The sequence below is a fragment of the Erithacus rubecula genome, assembly GCF_903797595.1.
Source record: "Erithacus rubecula genome assembly, chromosome: 4".
NCBI lineage: Eukaryota > Metazoa > Chordata > Aves > Passeriformes > Muscicapidae > Erithacus > Erithacus rubecula.
Genome location: NC_136686.1, coordinates 57,082,925 through 57,101,659, shown reverse-complemented (window position 1 = coordinate 57,101,659; position 18,735 = coordinate 57,082,925). Strand labels below are relative to the sequence as shown.

Below are 18,735 nucleotides of genomic sequence, written 5' to 3'. Positions count from 1 at the left end.
ACATCCAGGGCAAAAACCAGAGAAAAACTGGTCATTTGGTCTGCTCTAGTGCTGCAGCTCTTATGCACCACTCTTGTGCTGGGTGAAAAACAGGAACACAAGCAAAGCAACAAGCAGCTGGGCAGGAACAGAAGCTGGACACTTACCCACAGAGGTGCAGTTTCCCAAAGTGAATGACCTCCCTCCTCCAGCCCTGGGTAGTGCCTGCGTAGTAAGTGCTGCTTGGGTGATGCTCGGTGGAGCAGAGGGAGCTGAGGTGGCTGCTGCTGCTGTAGCACAGGGGCAGCAGCAGGTGCCAGGTGGCCCCCAGGTCTCTTGAGAACTCCAACTTCACTGGGTCAGCAGAGGAGCTGTCAGTGGTGCAGCCAATGTTGATCTGGGGGCATCCAACACAGAAGGTGACACAGGGAACACTGTGGGACTCCCAGTCATTCTTCACCTTAGTCAGCCTCCCCCATTTGGTATGGCATTTGTTTAGTCCAGGAAAATGGTAATTTGGGAATACATTTAACAACAGGGATGATGCACTCAGAACAAGCACATGAACAGGAACTCTTGCACACTGCTCTCCTGTCCATGAATGTATCACCCTACAGGTTATGATAAAATGAATGTGATAAGAAATCCCCAACAACTTCTACCTAGAGAAAACTGTGAAGTTAATTGGGCAAATCCCAAAGGAGAGCTGCTAACATTGCTGGAGTAAATGCACCAGCTCTTGCAGCCCTCTGGCAGGTACCGAAGTAATCAGCATCAAGAAAATGTGCATTACTAAAAGCAGAAAAATTAAAACAAAAAGTGCAACCATTAACTTTTTGTTAATTCTGAGCTGTTAATTGCTGAGCTGCACTATGATCTTCTTTTACGTTACATATAAAAAAAAGCAACTTATCACCTCAATATGTTCAGTTATCACACTCACTACCTATTTGTTCATGTATGATGGCAAACCCTAGAGAATCATAGCTGGATTGGAATTAAATTCAGTGTCTTAGTTTGGCAGTGTCAGACTTCTCAGGATGTGCTTACAAGATTCCTGATATAAAAAAACAGTAGAAAAGGCAGAACATGAAAACCAGTTGAACTATTGAAAGAAATAGAGAATGTTTAATACAGAATCTGAGACAAACAGTGCAAATTACTGTTTTCCTGTTACACTGATATTTAGATTGTCTCATAATTTCAAATTACTTTTGTATAAGACAAATCAGTTCTTTACAGAATGACTGTCATATAAAATAAGTTGTACTGTACTTACCATGCAACAAATGAAAACCAACTGCTGATGAAATACAAAGCCTGTATGAAACTATGTAACATTTTAATATTTTTATGCATCTTTGTAGCAAAGAAAAGTATCTCTGTACCATGCTGTTCTGTAAAGAAAATCTATTTGTTTCTAAAATGCAGTAGTACTTAGAACTGTGCATGAATGATGAAAGTGTATACTACATCAAATTTCCTTCATCACTCTTCAGTGCACATGAGTCCCATCAACCTACATTTGACTAGAAGGGCTGTCTACTCATCTGGAAGCATAGAGAGATGCTTGACCCAATATAGGTTTTGACTCTTGAGACACAGAGAGAAACTGCTGCATTATGCATAACTCCTTCATTTACACTAATGTTCTCAAAAACGTGAGCTGAAAATGATGTTCTTACCACATATGGAAGTAAACATGTAGATTTTATGAGTTAATACTATCAAGGCTTATGAATATCTTAAAGTGACCTCAAACATTTTTGTTCTACAGGCTGTAATCTATATTTTAAAAGAGAAAATGGTTTGCATTCAAAAATTTATGAATTAGGTGCATGACAAATTGAAGAGTGCATGAGTACACAGCTAAACCTAATTTTCTTGGAAAACCCTTAGCATCATTTTAGTAATTTCTATAAACTCATATCTTTTGCTGATTATTATGTAGCTCATATTAAGGCAACAATGTGCCACACTGTTGTTAAAAGCAGCCTGGTAACTGTGGCATGGCAATCTATGTGCCAGATTCTTTTCCAGTTTCTTAATGACAATATAATGACCTCTCTAAAATAATAAATACTAACTGGTTACTCCCATCAATAGCTGCCCCAGCCAGTGCACAGTTTAGATTCTAGGATAAGTCAGAAACACAGTTTAGTTTAGACTGTGTTGTCACTGGGGTAACTGTTTCCACTGACTATATGAAACACAAAAATATGCTCCTTATTCATGAACTTTCTTTAACCCCCTAAAATGGGATGACTTCATACCATGAAGTCAAAAACCAGCTTCATCTAGATTGGTTATGATGTGGGCAGAAGCAAAAGGAATGCAGAAGCTTGTCTCTCTGAGAAAGTGCAGTTAAGCCAGCAGGTAGGAAAAGTTATTTTCTACTGTCACAGATGGAGCTGTAGCTCTCCACTGGTCAGCTTGGAGAAATGCTGCATTCTTACCTCGAGCAGGCTGTGAAGTAGCAATTTGGACCCTCATTATATTTTGCTCATCCTCTTGCCTGCCAGTTGTGACTGTCCAATGCATAGGACATGGATTTTCATGCTATCAGTGCAAGTATATAGGCATGGACATAGCAGTAATTTGGGAAAGAAAGTAGAAGACTTTGAGGCAGAAATTTCCCTTATCTGTGTAATAAAGCCATCATGATACATTCACATAAGGGAGAGTAAAGTCAAATCAATTAGAGGAAAAATTAGACAGGCTTCTCTGTTTGGCACTCAGAACAGCTGGGCAAATACACCAGAGCAGAAGAACATGAAGCAAAAGGCAAAATAACTTTCTGAGGACAAGTACCTCAAACTGGATGATAGTATTTTCATTCACACTCAGGTCCCTTGTGGTAATGGAGTGCTCTCCAACTTCATTTGAAACAAATACCATAGCTGAATCTTCTTCCCTGAAAATCAAGGACAGGAGTGCTTTAGGCTCACTTTAGAGAGTCACTTCTCTCTATTGTATTTCTGAGAGAATCTTACGGAGCTCTTTTGGATGAATAGGGGCAATAGAGCCCGATGTTTCCACCAGGATAGAAAAACCAGTTATCCTCTTTGGGACCGAAGTCAAAGGTATCCAAAAGGATAATGGGGTTCTTTAGGTTATTTCCATCAATAATGAAGTCATCAATAATCCAGATTTCTTCTTTTTTGCCTACAAAGAAAATGGATATATTCCTATTAAGAACCTAATATTAACATTATTAGAGGGCAGAACAGCAGCCAGTATTTATGGATTATGTGAAGAGGGTGCTAAAATTGTGGGATCACTATTTTCACTTTCCATGAAAACAGTTCTCATACAGCTTTGCAGCTGGACTCTATGGAATTAACTTTTATTCTCTAAAATTTATAGAAGTCACAGCAGAACAAAGAGTGAAAAGCAAGGGGTGTTGAACAGTTATCTTCTATTTAAATCACATTTACCTTGAAATTCTGTCATTGCCTTCTTAAATTAAGAATCATCTAACTGAGCAGTTGCTATGGAGTAAAAAGCAGCCTGAAAGTGCAATTTCATTCCACATCCTAGCATTCAGCAGCTTGTGTTTGCCTGGGAGGAGTTCTTCAATAGAGAAAGAAACTGAAACTCCTTCCCTCCAACAGATTATGTATTCATATACGTCAGAAAATTGGTACTCTCAAACTGAAGGGGAAGAATTAAATTGACAAATTTTCTGTGTAACATTTTTTCATTTATCTAGAAGTGTTTCAGTTCATCAGAGAAAAGTTTAGATAATTGTTTTAGGCAGGTCACATCAGAAGAATGACCTAGAACAGAATTGTCAGGACCAGACTTGAATTTGCTTTTTTTTTTATTAGGGGTGTGCTAGGAATTTGCCTACATGGTAAAAACTGTTGCTGAATCACTATATATAAATGATTGTTGGAATTCTTTAGAGCTGTTAATGTCAGTTTCTGCTTGGAACTGTGCTCAGAGTAACTGAGAGCAGAGTTCCTTCAGCTGGCAAATCTCCTGTAATTGGGAGGAATGAGCTGTGTTCCTCTTGTGGTTTTCCAGTCCTTTACAATTTAATCAAAAGATTAACTGCTCACTACATACTATTTCTAAATGGGTTTTTAATGCCTAGTTAATTCTGAGTAAGGTAGGCCCAGTTCCCATTTACACTTGGGACACTTTTGTATAATTGGAGCATCCTAATGGGGCGCAGTGTAAGTGAGAATCATGTCCATTAAAAATAATGAGAAGAACCTGAGTGAAGTTAACTTTATTGGTGTTGCTTGATCTCCCAAAGCTGATGCTTTTCTGCACACAATTCAGGGCTAACAAGTGAAGGAACTTCACTTTAAAGCATTCAACCACTTTATAAGAACAGTAAACATAATCCTGCAGTAATTCTAATTGAAGGAGTTCAAACACAAAACGCTTGTGATTTAAGAGTCTAATTGTTCAGTTCAAAAAAATCACTCTCAGAGATGCTGAGCTGTGCAAGCATGGACCTGATTCCCAGGGTGTGTCTCTTCCTCACCATTGTTGTAAGGCTGCCAGAGCCTGAACCTCGTTGCGTTGCTTTGGGCTGCATAGGGCAGAGGAACGTTGATGAAGAGCACATCTGTGGTCTGGGTGAAGTAAAACTCATCTATCAGGTGCCAAGTGATGCCACCATTGACAGAGTATTGCAGCAGGATAGAATGAGACCTCTCAGGGGTGCCTGGAGCATAAAGGACATGGATTTATGTTCATTAAAATCCAGTAAGTTCAAACAAGTATAAATGAAATTATGTAGCTGTCACATCCACTACAAAATATGGGCTTCCTTTAACAATAGCTGTTGAGATGTTATTTACACATTGTACACATGCATCTTTCTATACTTTCCCTTGCTTGTCTGTCTGCAAAATGCAAATGAAATAAGGCCTAAATTTACATTATTGTTCATTATACATATGAACATAGTTAATTACTTAGATAGGAAACTATCTCAGTGTTAGACTTTTTCAGGTTAGAACACACCAGCTCCTTCTACTACAAACATATTCCAGTAATACAGTATTTATTTGCTTGTTTTGTCCAGGTACCAGACATTATCATCACCATCTGTAGCACCTGCAGATGAAGACACATAAATTAATGAGTTTGTAGCTCTCACTGCAGACACTGGGATGAGGATATTCATGCCTAGAAACAACAATTGATGGAGAGCACTGAGGATCTTTATTAGCATGCTTCAACAACAACAAAGCAATATTCTGTGCTTTAAGCTGGGCCTAAAAGTCAGTGGAACTGACAGTAAAATTTGCATTTTCTAACAATCAGCTCCTCCTATTTTTTTTACTTGGAGCTTTAAAGAGTAAAAACAAAAGCTCGTTACAGCCCTAGTTATTAACACATGCTAATTAGAGCCCAGCACCCATTCTTGATGCTGGTTACCATACACAAACTCAGCCTGTATTTGGCCTCTGCCTAACTTGCTGCCCAGGAAAACCAGGTCCAAGTGATGGTATCTCTGAGCTGAGGTCTCACTTAGACAAATTTACACTCTCTGTTCCCTTCATGGTGTGGCACGCTGATGGCATGACCCTAAAAATTCAGTCAGGAACCAACAGAAGGAAAGGACTAAGGGACATTTCTTCATCTCTGACTTACTGTGTGTTACTGTGCAGGCTTTTCCCTTGTTCTATTCTTAAATTAACCACATTTGCTGAAACCCAAGTGTGTGATGCTCCTGCTCCAGTGCTAAGTATTCAACCACTGGCCGTGGAGTAGAGCAGGGAAGAGCTGTTTGCAGTCAGGAGCTGATTTCAGTTTATCTGTGGCAATTAACAGTAAACATCACACTGCTTTTAACACTCACAGCTGAGAGATAAGCCCAGCTATATCAATCTCTATTCAACATGAGGGACCTTGCTGGAACTAAGTCCTGGATCCAACAGTATTCAATAACTAGCAATTTCTCCGGGAGTTTCATGATCTTACTCCTTGAGGGTCAAGGGTCAAAATCCAGGTTTGAGCCTTTGGCTACTCCCGCCTTCAGAGCAATATTTTTACTCACTTTATTTTTCTATATTTTTTCAATATTTTTGCAATGGTCATACAAAGAAATATTACCAAGGAATAATTTTGTAAAGTCATCACAAAGACTTTGCTTATAAACATGAAATATTTGGCATGTTATCATTTTGGGGCATGTTATATTTTTAGCTTAGTTTTCTCTCTTTCTCTCTTTTCTCTAAAGTACTCAACCTAGTAATAAATAAACCAATATATATGATTAAATCCCCATTAAGGAAAATCAATAATAATTCACAAAGAGCTATACTTTCACTTGTCCATACACAGATTTGGCAATGACACTTATTTGGGAAGAAAGAGGGGGTTCAAAACTATTTTCAAGCTGTTGGTAAATGTTAAGTCAGTTAGGGTCCAGCCCCAGAGCACAGAAACTATGGTCATCTTCCTTATATCAGATTGAGAGGGGTTTTTCAACATTCAGAGCTCAGCCTGAAAGTGCCAATCCTATCAGAATATTTGGGGAAAACTTCTGAAATTGCATGGGAGTGACTCAAACCTTCAATCAGTTTAGTGGTTCTCCATCATGTCACTCCAGACTTGGATATAATTATTTTGGAAGTCAAGGATGGCAGGGCCTTGGAGCAGGGTAAGACTGAATGATTGGCTTAAAAGTCCTTGTACTAGAGGAACAGTGACATGTTATTTACAACAATGTGTAAAACTTGTCTTGGAAAGTCTGACTATCCTTCCTATCAATTAAATAGAATTATGGGTTTTCAGTTATTTCTAAGATATGTACTAGGCAGTCAAATGGTAAGAGATTTTAATGTAGTGGATTGAAGCTTGAAAATGAAAAATACTGTAGTTTATTATTAGTCCCTTAAGTAATTTACTCTAGCCACCATTTTATGACATAAAAAAATTGGACAAATATTTTTTTGCCAACATAGTGGGAAATCTCTGGAAAATCTTGAGCTCTTTTGTTCCTTTTCTGCCCAAAGACTTTACTAGCTATGCTATTTTTGATGATACTGCAGTCCACTTTTTCCTTAGAAACTGCACAGACAGCCATGCAGGCAGGCAGCAAGGTGGGGATGATGCAAAATTTCAAACAAGCTCCCATATAATCTACCATGAACTGTTGATCACTACCACACACCGAAGGTGAAAATATAAATCTGTATTCTTTTCTGTGTTGCTGCTATGTACAATAAAGCTAGAGAAGTGATAGTAAATCAACTGTGATCTTACCTTTGGCAATAAATTTAAATGAAAACTGGATGTACACTGTATTAGTGCAGTCCAGGTCTCTTGACACAAGCATTCTCAGTCCTTCCTGCAAATGCAGAACACACAATGTGAATATCAGTTCCCATTGTTGAGTGTGTTCTGCAGCTCACTGTTGTCTGGATGTTGGCTGCTGCTGACTGCTGGTGGCAGCAAGAGGGGAAGTTCTCTGTACCACACCTTTTCCCAGGCAGAAGACGGGGACAGTGACACCCTTGGTAAAGTGAGCCAAGATATGACAGAGGCACAACTACATGGTCAGGTTTCAGTTACAGCTCATTCAGTTTATGCTCTGAACCCCTAGGATGTGACGGGATCTGCAGCACTGACTGAGACACTGAGTCCAAGCTACTACACTCATTTTTTGTGCAAAATGTACAGGTGCCAAGCATCCTAATATCCAGGCAGGGAGTCCTCTCCAGGAACTCTTTTGAGCTCTGTACCTCAAGACATTTTATACTTCTGGGGCATCCTGTTAACCTGTAAGGAAAAGGAGCACACAGGAAATCTCACAGGGACATGAGTCCCTGTCCAGCTCCACAGATGAGCTCAGTGCTGTGGATCCTGGGCCAGAGCCAGTCCTGCTCTGCAGAGATCTGGCAAACCACCTCTCAGAGCTTCCCCCTTTCTCAGACCCATTCCCCAGGGGAACAATCTGCAGGAACAAGCAGTGCAAATTTTAGACAACTCACATCTCGTGATTTGGGATTTAAATCATCTAAAGAGGTTGAACTAGAGTCAAGCTTTTGCAAATAAATACTTCAAATAATTAATTTATACACCAACCATTATTTAACTTCTCTTTTTGGGGGGCACCTGAGTTTACAGTGTCAAATGAAGACTTGTGTGAGCTGAGAATTTGAGTGCTTGTGAACAAAAGTCTATTATTCATTTTGTTAAGAACTGAAAAATTCAGAAAATATATTTCCTGGCCTTTTGAAATCTGCAATCAACAAAAACAAGTCTTTAAAGAACTAGAAAACATCAAAATGATAGAACTGAGTAAAATACAGGCAAACTACATAAATATTGATTACACAGACTATAGCCCTGATTAATCTGTATTATTCAAAATACTAAAAAGCCAATCAGGGGACTTCAAGATGATTTCAATGTGTACCATTGTGGGGGCCAAATAGTTCACTTCAAGAATCTCAGTGTAGAGTTTAATTCTTTTCCTTTGGTGGTCAAAGAGGAGTTATACCACAAACAAAATAATACATAACCAAGAGATGAAACCCATTTGTTCATTAAAAAAAACCAAAACAAAACTAAAACAAACAAACAAAAAAAAAAAAAGTTGTGGAAAACATTGCGTATATTTAGGGTAGGAAAAGACAAGAAAAATGAAATTGTCGAATTCTAGCCAGAAGAAGGTAATATAAACATATGGGGCTAACAAGAGAAAATTTACTTTCTAACTCTACTGGTTTTCATTCATTTTTTTTCAAAGTAAGCAATCTCTGACCCCTTTGAAAATGAGAGCTGTTCCAGACTTGATGGTGTCACCATTCAGATTTCCCCTCTCAGCACCGTAGACTTCAGGCCAAAGGTCTGGGTGTAAGTTACCATTGAAATCATCCTTCAGGACAGATGGCAGAGGGAGGACAGGGACACAGTATGGACCTCCAAAGCCTCTGTCACACCTAGCAACACATTGGGAAGAAAAGGTATTATCCATCTGGGTAAAACACATTCTTTCTGTGAAGCAGCTTAAGCAGTTTTCTACTCACATGCAATGACCTGAATCACAGATGCCATGCCCTGAGCACATCCAGGGGCATCCTGTAGCCAGGACCACATTGTCAATAGCCCAAGAATCAACTCCAGAAGCATAGTTGTACTGAATCCATCTGAACCGTGTTCTGGGAGAGCTATTAAAACCAGAGGAAATGTATTTCAGGATTCAGAATTCTGATCCAGAAAGAAAATCCCACAGACTTCCAAAGAAAAGCATATTAATAAGCATGGCCCACTCATTTTGAAAATATTCTAGTGAAAACTGGAAGTTTAAATTTCTCAGGTTAGTCTTTTAGGCAAAATTCCAGCATATTCTAAAGGAAGGTGCCCGAAGTGATAATCAGAATATTGCTGAGATGCTGATCAGCAATGTGGTTGAGCAGTAATTAGTAGTTGCATTAGCATTTGACAGCTCCATGTGTTGCTAGTAGAATGGAAAAATAAAATTTCATCAATAAAGTAAGAAGTTATGAAAGTTCATTTATACTAAGTGTTGCATAAAGAGAAAAACAATGGTTATATATGTTCATATATATGTATAAGAATGTATTAATATATACACACAAATATGCACATGCTCACACACTGCTGTCACTGCTGACTGCCTTGTTATCCTCAATGAGGAAAGTATTTTTGAGAAGAAAAAAACTTTGGAAGATGATGTATGGCTCTCTGGAGGGAACTGTGGAATTGGAAACCAAGATATGAACCCCAGACCCAGTTCATTTACTGTGTCCATTTTTACCACTGTGTTTTCTGCGTGATGAAATGTACAGAGGTAATGTGTGGGGTGCTCTGAAGAATTACAGAACTATTCAGAACAGTGGTAAGCAATGTCATCATTACCAGTCATTCCTAAACTAGAGCATGGTTTTATTTAGAGAGATGGATGCCAGCCCACGTCCATTTACAGCCTGTGATATCCTGAGGAGGTCAGCAGAACTCTCCTCCTGGTCAAAGGGTGAAGGTGGCACATCCACTGATGTGCTCTGGCTTGCTGAATGCTGTGGCCAACATGCCTGAATGTTGGATGACAACTTAATGTGCAATAACAGAAAACACTACTGTAGGAAAGAATGGAGCAGGGTATTTATTCTTGCTTCTTATTGCATAAATGTTAGAAAAGCTGGTTTAGCATTCTTGTTCTTACTGTCATAAATTATAGGCAAGACTTAAGAATTCATTCATCAAAGTTGTAACTTCCTTAACTACACTTCACATTCTAGCTGATGAAATATTTTGAAGTGAAATTTAAAATTCTGGTGGCGTGACAACACACATTTAAAAATTTAAAAGACATGCAGAACATTCCCAAGCTGGAGGATGTTTGTTCTAATTAGATCAGCAAAACCTTTGTCATGCTAAAGAGCCAGAAGAGCAGTGCTCACTTGGTTGAGGGTGGGAGGTAGACAGTGACTCTCTTCCAGTTTTGGAATCGCTCTGAAGTGTAGATGGAGCTCTCTGTGTACTGCTGGCAGCCGATGGTGGGGGGGACACATTCCTCTGTCACCAGGTGCCAGTCTCTGCCGTTGTTCAGGGAGTACTGCAGGTGAACACTGTGGGAATTGCTGTATGGCTTGCTGCAGCCCATGCTCAGCTCAAACTGCAGGAATGTGGAGGCTGACACGTGGAAGTCCCAAGTCTCAGCATAACGAGGTTTTCCTAATAAAAGAGAGAAAAACAACAAATACAACAACAACAAAGTGTACCTTCAGCATATGCTTTCAATACTGTCATTCAAATGTTTTACCTCCATCTTTTTCCAGCCTTCTCTTCCTTACAGATTACTAAATATCTGGATTTGTCTATATCTCCCATCTTGTAAAACTTGATCCTTATATAATTTATAAAATAAACTCACACAAAATGTAGCAAAGTTTAATGACACATACCAATGTTTTCACTGAACATCAGAGCTGTATCCATAGACAAGCAGTCAATGTCTACTTGACCTCCTTGTATTCTGTACCAGCTTGCTTGTAAATCCCCAGTTCCATCAAATTTATCCTGGAAGCCAGTCTGAGAGCTGTCATTCATTCCTATAAGCACATCATCCAAAGCCCACTGAGCTGAATGCTTCCCTACAAAAACCAGAACAGACAGGTTAGTGGAGTCCCTGTAAGTTGTTTTAATGCCCATATGCTGTGTTCACGCAGTGAACAGTGCTCAATCACATAGACTGAGTGCTGTTAAACAAGACTAAAACATTGCTCAAGGTGCACCTGAACTCTAGAGCATGTTTGTATTACAGATAAACACAGGTATTTCCCTCTTCACTTCTTTAGCTTCAGTGCCCTTGCCATCATATGCTCTCCCTCTGTTTGGATGAGACACTCCCTGAGCCCCTAGATTGGAGATTTTCATTCCATGGGTCACAACCTTCCTGCTATTCCCCACAGCTAAGCTGGAAAAGCCTCTGTCTAGTTCCCAAAATAGCTTTTGTATGAAAGTAAATAGAACTTGAAGGAAAATGCTGAAGGCTCTGCATATAGATCATATTCAGAAAAGTGCTGTTCTCCTTCCTGGAAATCTCCCTCCTCTTGCTCTCCAGCCCACAGGCATTTCACTTTCATCATCTCCAGCCCGTTTCTTTGGCCTTCATTTCAATTCACCCTTCTACTGACATGCTGAAAAGAACATCTAACTGCACACTTACTGTCCTCACAGGAGAGGAAGGAAAGCCTTTACAATAAATTGTAAGCTTGCAGCAATGTGCCAGGACATTTGCCTTGCCATCAAGAGGAATGTGGGTCACTGCTGATGGGGCCATTCTGCACTGAGGAATGGCAGAGGACAGTCCATGAAGGAACTAACATCTCTAATCAGAACTGGCTGTCACCTGTAGGCACTGGGTGGAAGGTGATAGATCAACTTCCAGTCATAAAACCTTGCATATATTGGGAGCCACAGGGCTGCCATTAGTGGCCTTAAGAGTGATGACCCTCAGCAGGGACAGATCTTACCCAGGTGCCACCAAGCAAGAATAGAGAGCAACAGATTGGATATTGCACCACTCACCAAGGCAAATGATCATCACAGAATGATGATCTGTAGTGCACCAGTCATTGCTCAGCACTTTTTACCAAAGGAACTGTCTCCTTAAATAAATAACATCCCTCTCGTCTTGCCCATTCTCTTGCCTGCTGAGGACAATTAAGTCCAGCACATACAGGAAAATGTACAAAGAGAATCAGCCATCAAAATGATGTATGAGGTCTAAGAAGTTGCATACCACAATTATCTGAATGTAAGCTGCATGCTTTGCTCCCCAAGGAATTGCTGTTGAAATGCACTTTGCTCTATTTCTGAATATTGCCTTATATTTCCTGCTGATCCAGGAGCTGCAAAGGTAAGACTAAACCAGGACACTCTTAGTAGTGGCAATATGCCCCTACGTGACGTGGGGGCTCTCACAGTGGCTGTAGGAATCAGTCAGACTCAGAACTCCTGTTCTGGAGTGTGGAGATATTAAAAGAGTGAGATGGGAGCCACCAGGTGAGCAGATTCAAGGCCAAGTTATACCTACACTTCTGAAACAGAGAAAAAATGAGATGAAGGGTGTAAGCCATTTGGGATCCCAGGTCACTCTATACTTAGGTAAAAACTGATCTTATTTAAGTTGTTTTGTTTGTTTGTTTCTGCTCCCCAGGCCTGTGCCAGCAGCAGTGCCCGTGGCTGTGCCAGGCTGCCCAGCGGAGCTCACCGTGCTGGGGCTGCCACCAGCGGAAGGCGGTGGCCGCGCTCTTGGCCTCGCGCGGCAGCTCCACCGACACGACCTGCGGCTCCAGGTACGACTGGAAGTCCAGCTCGCGCAGCAGGCTCCAGCTGATCCCGTTGTCGTTCGTGTACTGGACAACAAGTCCTGCATTGAAAAGGAGGAAAAGCAGTTAGTGTGACTGTGCAGAGCAAAGAGGGGCAGCTCCTGTGCTCTGGAACTGCCAGCTCCCGTCCAGCGCCTTCTGACACTTGTCCCACCCATGGGCAGCTCCTGGTCCAGGGGCACTGTGTGCACAAAGTCCTTCTGCAAAGCTGATGTGGGTCACCAGCTGCCACATGCTATCTTGACTGTTTTCACCAGACTCAAAGGATCTAATACTTTACACCCTCAGAGACACTAATGATCATACCATACAAATGATAGGAATAATGTGATTTTCTTTATGCAGTGTTTATTTAATGTTGGGTATCCTTGCAGTTTGTGTGAAAGTCTAAGTTATAATTCTGATAGCAAGGATTAATCTTTCTGCTGTGTATGCAAGCTCACAGCTTTCCTTTTAATAAGGAAATTAAAATTAATTATCATAATATTTAGAAAATTTAAGATATTCCTTGCATCATGCACACAGTATGGCAAATACTAGGACACAACAGAAACCCAGCAGAGCTCACCAAAAGGGATAATACAAGAAAGAAGCACCTGAGTATATTTCTTCTCTTAAAACTTTTATACTGGTGTATGTTCAAAGATAATGGATTTTTTACTGGTGCAAATGAGTGGAGAATCAAACCCTTGGTGTAATCTGTGCTGCAGGATGACAGCTTTCCTCAATGAGCAAGTCAGTGTAAATGCCAAATTTCAGGAGACAATCCACTGGTGTTAAATGCTTTATACTGAGAGGAAAATTAAATTTTCCCATATCTCTCATCAGTGGTCTGTCTTCAAGCAACTGGACCACTTTACATAGGAACCTGCTCTCAGAATGCTGGTCCTTCCCAAACACAAGTATCAGTCCTCTACCACAGCAACTTTAAGCATGTGGGTCAAATCTGAGAGGAGACATCTGGAAGAGATGAATTTATTCAGACCAAATAAATTTTCAGCTGCAACTTCATAATCTTGTGCTTTGGGTAAATAATTCATAAGCTTGTTTTGGAAGGCAATTTTTTATTAGACCCCCTGGTATAGTTGAGAAGATGAACAAGTTCTCAGGTACACAACTCTTCTTCAGGTCAGAAATGGAGTTTGCCCACTTCATCCTGAACTTGAATTTAATTCCTTTTATTTCACACCTATGTTTTCAAATAGTTTAATACAACCTGTTACACCTTGCTTTGTAAATGTTGTCTTTCTTAGACCGTTATAGATCCCACAGTTACTCCTACAGATCATTAGATTTGCTGTAAGTAATTATAACTAGAAACGTTCATCAAAAGTAAATAGCTTTCTCCAACATTTATGAAAACTGAGGAGGTAATTGATTAATGAAAAAAAAAAAATCTTCATTTTGTAAAGGCAGCAAAAGGCAAAAAAACACAGAAGATGCAAAATGTAAAAGGCTTGTTATAAAGAGAAAGGGCTTTACCTTCATTCCTGGATCTTGGTCTGTTGCAGGAGTTACCAATAGTCTTGCTTCCAAGTTGTACATAAAATTGAACTAGCCTTTTAAAAAACACAGAATAGAAAAGAAGTGTAATCATCTTCCAATAGCACAAGATCAGTCAGGATAACTTGCATCTCTTGACTAATGGCATTTTCAGTTAGGTCATTACTCCAGGTTTATTGATTAGGTAATATTCCCAAAGAAACAAAACATGGGCATGGTAGACAGTGAAGAACCCAAGACAGAAGAAAGTGATATGGTTTATTAATCTTGTGTCTAATAAATGTGTTTCTGAGTGAGTATGAGAAGTTAGCAGTTCCATCTCACACAAAAATTGCAAAATCTCCAAAGCAGGCAAAGCTTATATCAGATATATATCCTTATATCAGATCTTACCTTGGCCTATTGTAACCAGAAACAAGGTGAAACTTTAAAAGACAGCATTAGAGTTGTAATAAAATTATTATAACCTCCTAAGCCACCAATCCTTTTAAATTATTGATAAAAACAATTTTCAGTAAAATTAGTTCACTGAACATTTTGTGAAGTAAACCCTTTGATTTTGAACCTATATATTATAATTTCATTGAATATTATCTTGTTCTCACATCATGAAGTGGTGAAGAAAAATGTTCCTGAGCTGCTATTCTTGCAACCTGCCCTGTAGTCAGTGCTTTTATCACTTCTCTACCTTCTCTTACTCCTTTCTATTCTAAACCACAGCAACTGTTGCATCAGAGTCTCTGTATGAACACATTTCCATGTCTTCAATTTTCCCAAAAACGACTTTCTGCAAACCCTTCTAATGCCACAAAACTTTTTGACAGATTTTACTGACAGAACTCTGAATTTGTCTGGAACATCCCTATTTATTGATATTTAAATGAAGTATTATTCCATCCTTGTGCTCCAAAATATTAGATTTCTTCCCCTGCCCAATCTGCAGTAATGCCACAGTATCCCTGCTGAGTTTGTGTTTATTATCATGACTCTGTGGTTTTAGACTAGTTTACATTTTCTCCTAGATACACACTATTGTGCTATACAACAATTAATTTCAATTAATGTCCTGCTGCTCACTGCCCAAATTTCACTGCGTGTCTCAGGCATTCATCTGAGTCCTACTGGGTCATAACTAAGGCAAAGAGCATTGAGATGACTCAGAATGCCATCACACCCTAACCTACACATTCTTCACAGGTTGTCCCCATTGCACACCAAAAACAGCACCTGAGCAGAGCAGAGAAACTGGACTCAACCTCACGATGAGATTTTGCATGCTGCAAGTTGGCAATGCCATTCTTCTCTTTGCTTCTTGGCCAGTTTTTAAATTAGGATGATAGAAAATCAGGCTTCATTTATTCTACTGCATTCTGATAACATCTTTATTTAAAATATAATTTTGAAGTGCATTTTGCCACTCAAATAATTCTCCACAAGGATAACTCTTTTTACTTTAGAGGATTTAGTCCTAATTTGTGGTCATTTTGGTAAAATCACAGACAAGCTACATGACTACAGCCAAAGCCAGTAAAATGCAGACAGGACTCCAATTTCCCTCATCCACTGTTACATACACAATATCATAATCCTCTAAATCCTGATTCCAAATCCAGCCACATTCCAGTTCTGTTATCAAAATACGTGTCTACTGTCTGAGATGTGCTGTATACCCATGGGGTCTAGGACAAGCCAAAATATCCTCATCAATCTCATTGCTAAGATAGTTCCAGACAGTCAGGCTCACAGTACTACACCTTTAGCCAGGCAGGTTCTATTTGTTTGCTGCACCTCTGCTGCTGGAGACATCACTCAGGCAATAAAACTCTAGACAGAAGCACCAGAGGTGAATAGCTTAACAGTCCTGTGATGAAATTCTTTTATTCTTGCCAAATGTGAAGATGGTTAAAAAGCAAAACCAAAGAACGAAAAGCCCTTTCTGCAGAAGGGTGAATCAGCCCATCTGATCTCCAAGTGTCTGACCCAGAGCAGCTCCCTGGGATGGTTACACAATCATTAGCAGTGGGGTCTGCAGAGCAGATGGGAGCCAAGTCAGCTAACAAGCCAGATGTCACCACTTGGAAAAAATATACATATATTCCATGGTTTTTATCTAGATGCCAGGTAGGCACTGTGTGCAAATGGTCCCACTAAAGAGATAGTTAAGAATGTCATAAGGGACAGACCATCAGAATGGGAGGCAGCAGCTCATCAGAAACCAAAATGCATCCATGTATCACATTGTCAGTCAGAAGGGTGGAAATACTGCCAGTGAAATTGTGCCTTTGGTGTGTAGGGCCATGGAATAGGGAAGGAATGCAGAGACTCCAGGGGGTTTCTGCAGTCTAGAGCAAAAAATTGGTCTGGGTGAAATGAACTTTGACACTTACAGCTCTCTTAGTGCTATGTGACATTTGCTTAATATCTGGGGAAAAAGTTGTAGTCGTTCATATAAAGGAATAAGGAGGCAATAGGACAAACAAAGCTAAAATTATTATATCACTTAAAGTATATACTAAAATTTGAATGTGTTTTTATGGTCAGTGGCTCCCAGGCACAAGCTTTAGTTTGAAATGCTCTCAGTGTGACACCTGGGTGTGGTGGTGCCTTGTTGGGCTGCTCCCCTGGGCAGCACCACACACCCCAAGCTGGCAAATCTCAACTTCTCTGGAGCAGAGGAAACCAGGGACACTGAGCCCCATGGACCATGCTCTGCTGGGAAGAGAAGGGTGAAAGGGAAAAGTGTCCTCGTACTTAAAAAAAAAAAAAAAAAAAAAAAAAATCTGTATATTCCTTACATAAAAATTTACACTTCACATTCAAAAATCTGTAACTGATGGCAGGGAACATGCATAGGTAGATCTGCAGGAATTCAGAATGAAAAGAAAAATCTAGCATCTTGCAATATTTTCAATTTTTTCTATCAGGCTCTTCCATGCATGATTTAACAAAACAAGATCTTAAAAGGTCTGGGAAAACATTATTAACCTGAAAAATAAGCAGCTTAAAAATCTACTGCAGAAGTTTCAGCTTTCCTATTCACAACCCTCAACCCACATATCTAACAATATGTCTTTCAAGGAATATTTTCCTGCTGTTTACTCAGTCACCAAACTCCCCAATCAAAAAACCCTTGCAAAAATAAAAGATAACTGTGCAAGGGCTAAAATGACCCCTAATAAGATAACTGAATTCTATGCAAGGCATTACTGAATGCAAAAAGTAATACCAAAATGGGAAAAAGTACTTCCCTTTAATCTCCCCTTTCAAGTGACATTAATTTTAGCTCCAATAATGAAAAAAAAATTCTAGGCTGAGGAATTACTTTCTTTTTAGTATATGGGCCGTTCAGTTAACCCTTCACACTCTCACAAACTTCATGTGCCTTTCTTTCTAGAAAAAAAAGACAGAGTTAATGTTACAGATGGCCTCAAACATTTAAGTGGGATGCATCTGTTCAGAGCAAGGTGTCTGAAGCTGAATGTCTAAGTTATACATGGCCAACTCAGGCTGCCTTACAGTTTGTGAAAGAAAGAAATATGTGTTTGAAGAAGAAAAAGCACTGGCCAGTTGCTCTTTTAGGATGGGTTGTGTTGCCCTTTTGAAGCAGTTATTCTCTCCCTTGAACACAAAAGCAGCCTGGGGTAACTGCTGGAGTCTAAAAAGTCCATGTTCTGGTCAGGCAGCATCAGGTGGCTACTACCTTTGAGCACACACTGAAGAAAGCAAAAAATCCACATTAGTCCCATTAGTGTTTGAGATGACCACTATGTTCTGCCTAGCAAACAGCCCAGGGATGTGGCTTGGAGGGTGAATTGTTCAAGGGAGTTAACCTGCAATGCTCACTGTGATGCTTCTGAAAAGAAAAAAAACCTAACCAAAACCAAAACAATGAAAGAAAAAGCTGATTTATTTTGACATAGCAATCAGTTCCAGCAGTCCAGCAGGAGAGCAGCTCACATTGTGAGTACATGGCCAGAAGAGAGATTGTAGTTGCTCTTACCAAGTGTCTCTCTGGCCACTTATGTTTTTGAGGCAGTTTTAAAATGCAAGATAACTATATTCTTGTGCAAAACAGAAAGAGTAGTATATTAAAAACATGAAGAAAGAACATTGCTCAGAATTTTAAAATGTCTTTTGGCTTTTCAAATGGTTCAAACTTTGCAAAAATAGAAAGCTATAAATATGAATATCTGGCATTAAAAGTGCTTTCAAAGTAATATTAAAACTAAAGGGAAGAGCTTTCTTTATAAAAAGATTTCTCCATGACAGAAGGAATAACTCAAAAACACCGTTTTGAATGCAGACTTCTTGAGGAAGTAGTCTAGACTACTTCCAATATAATGCTTCCCAGGATTAATAACACAGGATTTGAAGACAATGGAAGAGAAATGCTCACATCTTCCCAGAGTTCCAGGGCAAACAT

The 18,735-nt window shown here is 39.6% G+C and overlaps 1 protein-coding gene across 1 annotated transcript in view; it reads right to left on the bottom strand.

Moving 5' to 3' along the window:
* Window positions 1–18,735, bottom strand: part of RELN (reelin) — a 270,757-nt gene that overhangs the window by 40,114 nt on the left and 211,908 nt on the right. The window contains exons 31-41 of the mRNA XM_079303527.1: window positions 14,292–14,368; window positions 12,692–12,850; window positions 10,881–11,069; window positions 10,377–10,650; window positions 8,982–9,122; window positions 8,717–8,894; window positions 7,213–7,297; window positions 4,478–4,660; window positions 2,973–3,144; window positions 2,791–2,893; window positions 147–376 (exon numbers count right to left, since the gene is read on the bottom strand). Coding sequence (XP_079159653.1) covers window positions 147–376; window positions 2,791–2,893; window positions 2,973–3,144; window positions 4,478–4,660; window positions 7,213–7,297; window positions 8,717–8,894; window positions 8,982–9,122; window positions 10,377–10,650; window positions 10,881–11,069; window positions 12,692–12,850; window positions 14,292–14,368 — 1,791 coding nt within the window. The remainder of the gene's footprint in view (window positions 1–146; window positions 377–2,790; window positions 2,894–2,972; window positions 3,145–4,477; window positions 4,661–7,212; window positions 7,298–8,716; window positions 8,895–8,981; window positions 9,123–10,376; window positions 10,651–10,880; window positions 11,070–12,691; window positions 12,851–14,291; window positions 14,369–18,735) is intronic.